This window comes from Cucumis melo, chromosome 4 (assembly GCF_025177605.1).
Source record: "Cucumis melo cultivar AY chromosome 4, USDA_Cmelo_AY_1.0, whole genome shotgun sequence".
NCBI classification, from domain to species: Eukaryota; Viridiplantae; Streptophyta; class Magnoliopsida; order Cucurbitales; family Cucurbitaceae; genus Cucumis; species Cucumis melo.
The window spans coordinates 30,122,893-30,133,785 of NC_066860.1; the positions used below are offsets into that span (position 1 = coordinate 30,122,893).

Genomic DNA, 10,893 nt, shown 5'->3' on the forward strand with positions numbered 1-10,893 from the left:
ACTTTTAAAAATGATAAATCTATTTGTAATAGATCACAATAAACCAAAATAGTCTATCATAATGTAGACATAAATATTTTGATCTATCGTAGTTCGTCATAAATAGATTATGATATTTTACAAATATTATAATTTATTTTCCTATAGTTAAATATAACTCTCTTTTGATTTGATTGTATTGGTATAAAACAAAATAAAAAGATAAAAAGAAACGCATAAAGTAGCTTTTATTGATAGTTCGATTACAAATTAATGTCTATTATTATGTGTCGTTTTCCCTCCTAAAAAATAGTGTCTCTTAAGAATTTAAGGAGACATATGATGATGAAGTTTAATTATACACATCAATTGATGATAAAAATCGGCATATTCGTAATAAAACTTTATTGATAGACATCAATTGAAATAAATTTCGATTGATTACAAATGTAGTTAAATTGCTTCTACTTATCGCATTTTGTTAAAACCATGAACACGTTACATTTACTGTTATCGCCTACCACTATTGTTACATCTGACTCTAACAATAACAAATAATCATAATGGTAAATGTAATTGAAAATAAATCATATTGCGTGTTTTGATTATATATTTTGAGGTGGATCACACGATTCAATCAAATGTATATATAATCTCAATTTCTACCAAAAAAAAAAAAAAAAAAAGGGACTTTTTAAATAAAAAAATTGACAAAATATTATTTTTAATTCATAGAACAAAACTACTAAAAGACAAAATTTTTTAAACTTGATTTTTTTACGAAATATAAATATTTGGTTAAAGGTTCTATTTTTGACTTTTTTTTATTTATATGTATTTAATATACATACATACATACATATATATATATAGTTAGTGTTAAGTTTAGCAATCTAGCTCTTCCATTAAAATTTCTTTTAATTATTTTAAAAAAAATTCCCATGATTAATATATAAGAGTTTGACACATTAATAATGTTAAGTTGTCTTATGTGATGGGGAGGGATTGGTCTTTTGTGAAGAATCTATGCCATATAATTAATTTACCTGTTCAAAGTTTATGCTAAAAGAATATTTAAACTATATTTTGCTAAAAAAGAATTTTATATTCTACTTTATAATTTGATCTTAAACTTCCAAATTCATTCGTCTTCATCATAACCATCTTAGACTAAACAAATATCTAATTAACCATCCTATTAAAATTTAATAGACACGTGAGATAACATAAACATACCTACTTTAATTTGTTTATTTTTGTAATGATTAGACATTTATATTTTACCCTTTTATTCATTCTTTTAATTAAATCTATAAATACTATCTCCTACTTTAGAAAATATTGATTAGTTTTTTTAATTTTTTTAATCAAAACTAGGTTAGGTTTTTAGTTTTTTTGTGATAAAAATCTAAAGTGAGTTTTAAAGAAGGTAAAAAGGGGATTTTTTTTTTTAAGAATAGTAAAAAAAAAAAAAAAGAACTAGACAGTGAAGTAATTAATGATAAAAATTAGGTTTTGAAACATATTTATTTATATATTAAATATGATAATGACATTTTTAATTAATCCCCTCTAGAGACTAAAAAGAAGAGTTTTTAAATTAAAAAGAAAAATGCTATAAAGTTGAATCATTACTAATTAATAGTATTTTATTTTATTCATTTTGAAACTAATAGGGATGAGATTAAGTTCAATTACCTGAATCAAGACACATTTCGTGAGGAACATAGTGGGTTATGAATTGACTAATTCCTATGTAGAAAATATGAAAGACAAAATACTTATATATTTCCAAACCTCCAACCCCACCTAACCTAATCAATTGATTCCTTTGCTTTCACCCCCTTCAACTTCATGTTTCCTTTTCCATACCCAAACTAAATACCCACCAAAAAGAAAAAACACCCCTTTCAATGGCAGCAACAATGGCGAATCTTGACGAGTCCTGACACCAGTTGTGTTGGCCACGGGTGGTGGTTCGATCCTTTTCTCCCGTCTCTTTCCATGGTGCAAACGATCGAGTGCGAAACGCTGTTTCAGACGTTTCCACTCTTATCGTTCCTTACAATAAAGAGGTTTTGTTTTTTCCTTCAAGAATTTTCTTCGATGTCTGCCCACAAAAAAACGTCGATGGAGGGCTTTGCCCATGTTTTTCTTAAGACCAAAATTCTCGTAGTTTGTTGGTTACGTAAATTTCACTATCGTTTTTCTAATTTGGTCAGATCTTCCGACGACGGTTTTGACGTAAGAGACAAGATTGAGAAGAGGCCGACGACATCATCTATATTTGATGGTAAATTATTGCGGTCTAAGTTCAGTGATGGTTTTACTTGTGTGGACAGCTTCTTTGCTTCTGTTGCCACTGGTGGTGCCGCCGCTTCCTCCACCACCGTTGGCAGTTCTCGGGCTGCCGGTTTTGATATTGGGTGTTTTGTTGTTCTTGGCTTTCTCTTCTTCTCATCGGGTCCCTAACACTGTCATGATTATTTGCTGCTGAAGACGACGTTGTAATTAATCTGTAAATTTTGAATACTATACAGTGTTGATATATATATCATATATTAACCATGCAGAGAGAACTATTGTACGTATCATCAAAAACTCTCTCTCTCTCTCTTTTTAATATGTTTGTGTTTTTGTGGATACAAATTTCGAAAATTTGGATGAATAGGTTTATTATGGGTATGATATTTGATTATGTTAGATTAAATTGTGGTTTATTTTGTTCTTAATTTCTTGTTTTTTGGAATTCTTCTCAATTATATTTACTATATTTTCTAGTTTTGTTAGAGAAATATTTGAATTATTAGTTCAATTCTTTGAGAACAATTGAATTATGGCCCCTTGATAATCTTTTGTTTTTTAATTCCTTGAAAATTATATCTAGGGCCTTCTCTTTTTCAACTTTAAACTAGCATTAACTTATTTTTGAAAACTTATTTTTTGTTTCCATTTCAATTTTGCTAAGAATTTAACCTCTTTACTTAAATTATGTGCAACCCATTATGATAAATAGAGATGTAATTAGCTTAATATATATATATATATATATATATATAAAAGACTAAATGAACTCAATATGAATCCTACTTAATTAATTTTTAAAATCTAATAAAATTAAAAAAGAGAGATAGAATTAAATAGTTACCCAACAAAACATTAGATATTGATTTCATTTTTAGAAAAGTATATATTGATTATAGTATAAGTTCTCAAAAAAAAAAAAAAAAAAAAATCAACTTAGACCCTGTTTAATACTCCTATTTAGTATGATTTCTTTAAGCTTCGATTTTTTATCAACAATATTGTTTTTTTTCCTACTTTTTAAAAGTGATTAAACTCAACATATTTTGAAAGTTAAAAGAAAAGTAGCTTTAAAAATTTTATTTTTATGTTTTGAGATTTGACAAATGGTATTTTTTTATTTTGGAGGGCCATTTAAAAGATTAATAAAAAAAATGAAAAACTACAAACACAAAATTTATATAATTATTGGTACAATCAACCAATTAAACATCACATTATTACTTATATTTTATTCAATAATTATGATTTAGTTTTAATACTTTTCAGTTTTATCTTTCTTTTAGTAATATTTAACTAAGATTAATTTATTCTTATGATGCATGCAATTTTATTGGGAGGTTGTATAAGTACGTTTTAGTGTTTTTTTTCTAGAAATTTTCGAGTAAACGTCATCGATTGATTTTTGGAGTGTTAAAAATTTTAGATTGAGGAACTAGTAATCTAATTCACAAGTTGATTTGAGTTTTAAAATTTGATATTAAGATTCATCAATTGGGAAGGAGGAGAAAATTTCTGGATTAAGCTAGACTGTTGATGAATTACGAGATCTTCAACGAGAGCGAGAAGGAGAGAAGATCCACTACACATCGCCTGCGAAATATCAAATCTGTGTTAGGCTACAGATCGCCGGAAAAGAGGGATATACATATATACCGTTTTGGGCTACAGACCACTGACGAAGGGAAGATACACACTACCGATGAGAGGAAAAAATTTTGGGCTACACACCGTTGGCGGGAGGGGAAGTACACTATCAATGAGAAGGTGGGTTGAGGGTTTCTGGGAGAAGAAAGTTATTTTGTGAGAAGAGGGAATAAATTAAAGTTAGGAGAAAATGGAGGAGAATTTTAGTAAAATGAAAACAGAATGGGTATTTTTGGGGTTAGAGTTATGGTTAATTTTTTAAAATTTTTATTTACTTATAACTTTGGCTAGGAGGGAAACAAAATTTGAAAAGAAAGTTGATTAGATTTATCTTTAATGTCGGGTTTTAAAGAAAGGTAACTTTAATGTCGGTCTAAAATCGACATTTGATCCTCATTTTTTTATGTCGGTCTAAAACTGACAACGTAAACCAAATTTGTTGTATTGTCTCTTGGTTCCATCGTGTAGGGTTTACCCATTTTAATAATTTAGTTTGAAATTCTATTCTTCACGCACCTAATTACTTCTACTAATATTTTAGAAAGAAAAAGCTTTAATCTTTATGAAGCGCTCTTTAAAATCTACCTTTTTTCTTTTATCGAAATTTGGAGTAGGAGATAAAACATTTACTTTAAAGGATCCATAATAATATATATTTTATATCAGTTGTTGGAACTAAACTGATGTTGACTAATTCTTCGAAACTGAAATATAATTGAGAATCATTTGTCAGCATTATTGACCTCTCTTGCATGAAGCAAAATATATATTGGGAGAAATTTATGTATTTTGCAAGAGTATATCACAAGAAAAATGTTTTGTAATAGCAAGGTAGTACAATTTTGTTTGTTTTTAGATAAAGTGCTTTTTAACCCCTGATTTAATTTAGTGGATATTAAAGAGGGTTTTTCTTCTATTAATTACAAATCCAAAATAAGATGGTTTTTTAAGTTTAACTTCGGGCGGGAAATTTGAACTCGGTATCTAATATCCACATGTACTCATAAGTGCTAGATGGGATGAGATATGGTAGCCCAAATTAAGATGATTACTTAAAGATTTGTCTAACAAAAAAAAATGTTAAAATTTTTTCTAAAAAAAGTAAGTTTATAAATACTTATCCACTTTTATCTATGTTTCCAAAAATAAAGTCAAGTTAAAAAAAATAGATTTAAAAAAGATTGCTTAAAAATTCAACATTTTTTTTAACTTGAAGAATGAAAATGTGATAGAAATTGAAAAAAAATATATTAGACTTAATTTTCTAAAACTAAAAATTACTAAATAGATCATAGCTTAAAAAAAAGTTTTTTTTTTTTAAATTGACAACTATTTACCTTCTGTTGAACAAAACCACTAAAGGACAAAATTCAATACAATTGATTTTTCTATGAAGTGTAAATATTTTGTCAAATATTCGTTTTTTTATAATTTTTCTACGAGGAGAAACTTATTTTTTTTCACAAATTTTATTTATTTTATAAAAATGAAAACCATGCTACGAAATTTATGAAATAGGTTATTGTAGCTACTCAAAACAAATGCTAATTTCTAATTATAGATAATAATTATTAATATTTGTGGGAACTATAATAATAAATCTTGAAAATATGATACTAGAGATCATAACAAGCATTTACGAGGAAGAAAGGTGTGTGGGTTTAGGGTTTAACATTGATTGATTGGATAACACATGCTTTTATTATCATTCATTAATACAAAAGGACTTGCAAAGAAGATCATTGTAATCATATGCTTATAAAAGTTGTGAAAGTCCCATCATTTTTCACTTAGGAGTGTATATTTTAGACCCATTTATTATTAGTGATGAAATACAACTATTTTGGTTTGAATATAGAGGCTCCAGCTTTAGTTCATTTCACGTTTGGGGTACTCGTGTTAAAAAAATCTAGTAAGAGTTCATTTTTATCTTCGTTTTGCTATAGTATTTATTAAACTAATGAATTCTATTTCCCTCTCATGTTTAATTTCCAAGGACTCCACCTATGACGATTGCCTGATTGCCTCTAACGATCAACTTGAAAAGAAAATTTGATTTTTACCTCCACAAGTTATTTCATTAGTTGGCAAAATGAGTTTAAGCGCGCACACAAGTTTACTTGCTAGCTTGACCATTTCTTTATGACTCAACGTTATTAAAAAATGTGGGTAGAAGATCTGACAACAAGCTTTTGGGCATGTGTTGACCACACAAAAAACATTGACAGAGACTTTATCCACACTTCTCGCAAGATATGTTGACGGTTTTTGCGTCAGTGAAGACCAAAATGATCTCTTAATTAAGATAAGATGTCCAATTTCGACAACGATCGACTACCTCTAACAACAAACTAATTCTATGATAACTTTCGACGACCAACCATGTGATCAATATCAACGATGACTTTGACAACCAATTTATATCTGTTTGCTATATATTTAAAATCTAATCATATTTTTTCTTTTATTATATTGATCATTAATTATGTAGTGTTTATTTGTTCATCCTATATTTCGTCTAATTTGACTGCGTTTTAATACATCTAAAAAGATAGACTATAATTTGTAATTAAAATAAAAGATGCATGTTAAGTTAAATTTAAGTATTTAAGTTTTTGGTTTGTTTTGTTTCTTCTTTTTAGTACAAAGTAAACCATTTTTGTTAGTCTATGAAATAGTCTCATAGTAATTATGATGATAATGATGAGTTTATAAAATAGATGCATGAATATCTTCTCTAATATATGCTTTTTAATTCTCTCTTTGGGAGTGGAAGACACAATGTGTGGGAGACAAGATTTTGTACAATTTTTAGAAATAAATCTAAAGCATGAGGACCAAAAAACAAAAACTTACCTTCTTTTTTTGGAATATTCTTCTTTAGGGCTATTATTTAACATCCAATTTCTATGTACAAAAATAAACATATCATAACATATATCATCAATAGATCATTAAGCCACTTTTGTATAAGATTAAAATACTTAAAGATTTTGGAAGGAATGATTTGACATTTTATTTTGTAACTTAACAGAGATATTACTTATCTTAATTTATTTTGAAGAACGAAAGGACGTTGTTTTACGAACAAACTCGATGAATCATGACTATATATTTGTTTTCTCACAATTTCTTTATCATAATTTTTATAGTTACATTTTCAAATATAGAGAAAACAAACTAAAATATTTACAAAAACAAAACTTGAGATTCTATTAAGATAAAACTACTTATTTTGTAAATATTTCATCAACTAGATTCTAAACTCAAAACATTTTTTAAAAATAAACAACTTTCTCACTTTTAAAAATTGATTCCCATTTTGAAAACTTTTACACTCCTATAATAATATATTACAAAACTAATTAAGAAGAAGAAAAAAAAAAACTTGAAGAGCACTATTTTGATTTTACAAATTAAAAAAAATATTTTTTTTCACGATATTTTAAAAAAAATTCATCAAAATCAAACATCATCAACACTTTCCCATCTTCTGGAATAACCTTTGTGTAAACATTACTCTTAAACCATTATGAAATATTTGAAAAATTCTCCCACTCCAAAAGCATACAATTGAGTATTCAACAACTTGTGTTATTATATTTTGTACGAAAGAAAAAAAAAAGTAGAAAAATATAGGATGGGCAATAAACTAAAAAAACCAGCAAATTTGATTATCTTTATACCCAATTAATAGGATTTCAAAATTCCCACTTTCATCATTTGAAAAATCCTTACATAAAATTTCACTAAACATCATAATGTAATTTTGTGGGGTTGACATTATTATATATATGAATTCTAGCAAGCATCATCATCATTTATCATATAACTAAATATTACATATAATCATCATTCCCATTAGCATCATAGGGTTTGGAGAGGAAGACTCTTGAAATTAGAGCATAACTAATACCCATCTTCTTCTTGATTTTGATCAACACTAAGTTTGAACACATTAAGCCTTTGTCATGTGAGAGACAACCATTTTGACTATACCACAAATTCATTGTCAATTAAATTGCAAGCTTTTTTAGTAGTTGATTTTTAAACTTTTGTCTAATAGAGCACAAGCCTTCAACGAGAGAGCGGTAGATTTGAAGATTAGACCTCTTGATTAAGAATATATATTTTAACCAAATGAGTTAGGTATAGATCGAGCTTAAGGACAAACAATTACTAAATTTTAACACCTCTTTTAATTATTAACCTAGCTAAGACACATCAATTGGGACTAATTAGAAGATGTTTTTGGAGTTGCACACTTTTGTAGAATAGATCTATAATACATAAAATTAAATTTTGTATTAGATTAATCTTAAATTTTCAATTCTTTTTCGATGTAGTTAGGTAGTTTAATGGTTTTTAAAAACCACCGGCTTAATATGTTAACTAAGATTCGGTAAGACACAAAATTACGGATCTAATTTTTGATGATTTATATATATATATAGACTATAGTTTTTATATTTGAAATTATGTTTTTGTTTCCGATCCATTTTCATTTTTCACATTAATTTTGTCGTAGAAACATTACTTGAATTTTAAACACAGTATTAAATTAAAACTTCAAAGTCGGTGCACATCAAATTAATATTGATATATTGATGACAACAACACCAAAATGGTTATTTTTTATACCAACTTTTGATCCAACATATATCTATCTATATAAGTTAGGCTATAATTTATTACAACACTATTCAAGTACTGGTGTGTACAACTTGATCAAGAAGAATAATCTGTCATTATATAGTTGGAATTAAATTGTTGAACCCCATAGTTAAAGTATATATTAATTTATAAGATGCATGTGTGTATGTGATCAAATTGCAAAGGCCTTACAGCAAATTAATTCCTTTATGTAGTTTAATTAAAAGTACAGCTCATGCTGTTGTTTTGATATAGCTTTTTCCAAGCAGTTTTCTTAAGTTTACTGAAAACAAAATTGCAAGTTGATGTTTAGGAGATTATTGTTATCTTTTAGATGCATGCACTTCCCCTTAATTCTCTCTCTTCTCATCTTTTATAATCTTTTTATAACAACAGCCCTTCTTTTCTATATCTTATTTTATTCCCAAAGCTTATGTTTACACATTTTCTTCCCATTTCAACGATACCTTACCAAATTTTACACGAAAATTGCATCATATATATGACAAAAAAAATTTAGAAAAAAACAGCTCCACGCCACATCCTCTTTATATATTACAAATACGACAGGTAATTATATATACTAGATGGTTCTCAGAGGACTATCAAAATGCTATTAGAGGACTATCCACTTTTAAAATTTGTTACTTTTGTAATTTAGAAAATGTAGTGATATGAGTCCTATTATCATTACTTTTTTTTTTTTTTTGCTATTTTTACAGACGTCCCAACTTTATAAAGTTTTTTTTTTAAGAAAAATTAAATATTGATTATTATATACAAATTTAATGTGTTATGGCATGAAACTTGAAGATGGAGATGATTGAGCCAAAAATTTAATTTGGATATAAAGAACCAAGCCAACCTATACAAACTAATAGACTCACTTTTGGCATAACTCCAAATGGGAATACATTATATATTTTAATTAGGAGTGATAAATTCAAATCCAAAAACCAACTTGAAATGGTGAGGTATTAATATATATATATATATATATATAGTTTTCTTTATAGATGGTAGATTTGGATCCACTGCTCTTATTATTATAATAATGTAAGAAAATGATTACTAAATCTAATGTAAACATTCAAATTGTTTAAACTATTTTATTATTCCCATCCTTAGTTTAAAAAATGAAATAAAATAAAAAGCTTGCCACTTAACTAATGTGTGTTGTCAACCATTGAATAATATATAGATTTGGTAGTTAATATATTACTAGGGTTCAAATCCCATCTATCCATATAATTGTAATATAATATATAACCTACCAATGGAATATCATTTTTCGTGTTTACGGTTGTCGTGCTAAAAGAAATTTCTACCTTCTCAATTTGTAAAGTCTACATTTTCAATTTTGAATAATTCTAAGTTGTTCTACGTAAAATATTTGTTATGATGTACTAAGACAACTTATGCTACCAATTTACATAAAGCGTATAATTATATTCACGATTAGGACAATTCTTACTTGAATCATGTGTCGTGTTTAAAAAAAACTAAAAGTTTGCAAACTTACAATAATCGATTTTTTTTTACAAGTTCGATATATATAATTCTACAATTTATGGTATTTATACATCGTCCAATCTTTTGAGTTTACAATGACATACATCGAAAAATTGCAACGATTTTGTAAAGTTTATTTAAAAGTTTTGTAAGTTTGCGATGAGAGAATAGTATCCTTAATTATATCCTTAAAATTTAAGTATAAATTTGATTTTGTTCCCAATGTTTCAAAATATTATAAATTGATGTTTGAAATTTTAGTTTACCTTTCATTTTGGTTACTAAATTTTAAGTTTAATGTTAAATTGTTCTTCCATCGTCATATAATTTTACTTTTATAACCCTTGACTTTTTATTTAAAATCCATTATTTTTATTATTCATTTGTATATTAATTTTTCTATAAATTAATTATTTTAAAATAATTATATATTAATTTTCACTATTTTTTAGTCAATATAATACTAATTTATAAAAAAAAAACCTATATTCTAACTATTTAAAATTAATTAACAAAAACTTAGCACTAAAAACAATAATTACTTTAAACTCATTTATAAAAGAATGTAAAATCTTAAAGAATATTAGATATCAAAAGAAAAATTACCCTCAAAACTTCAAAGTTTTATGTAATTAGAACATCTTACAAAATTTAAAAGGTAAGTAAAAGTTGGAACTCACAAAACTCCCAAAATATACAACATTTTAAAAATTTATAGAATACTAAAAAGTTTCCTTTTCCTTCTAATTTTTTTTAAATATGGATAAATACATTATCTCTACCAATGGCCCATTTTTC

At 26.5% G+C, this 10,893-nt stretch overlaps 1 protein-coding gene across 2 annotated transcripts; it reads left to right on the forward strand.

Annotated features, from left to right (window-relative positions):
- The first annotated feature begins 1,782 nt into the window (after positions 1-1,782).
- Positions 1,783-4,437, forward strand: LOC103486890 (uncharacterized). Of its 2 annotated transcripts, XR_007820376.1 has the most exons (3): positions 1,783-2,054; positions 2,202-2,563; positions 3,786-4,437. XR_007820376.1 is itself a non-coding variant. In XM_008445044.3 (2 exons), the coding sequence occupies exons 1-2, from the start codon at positions 1,984-1,986 to the stop codon at positions 2,449-2,451; spliced, it is 321 nt and encodes a 106-aa protein (XP_008443266.1). In that variant the 5' UTR covers positions 1,786-1,983; the 3' UTR covers positions 2,452-2,689. The 2 variants fall into 2 exon arrangements, 1 of the variants encoding a protein (XP_008443266.1); XM_008445044.3 differs by lacking the exon at positions 3,786-4,437 and having other exon boundaries at positions 1,786-2,054; positions 2,202-2,689.
- The last annotated feature ends 6,456 nt before the right edge of the window (positions 4,438-10,893 follow it).

Excerpts from the sequence above, each read along its gene's own strand:
- LOC103486890 (XM_008445044.3), top strand. The coding sequence starts at position 1,984 with ATGGTGCAAACGATCGAGTGCGAAACGCTGTTTCAGACGTTTCCACTC. Across the intron at positions 2,055-2,201 it reads TCGTTCCTTACAATAAAGAG|ATCTTCCGACGACGGTTTTG; the intron begins GTTTTGTTTTTT and ends TAATTTGGTCAG.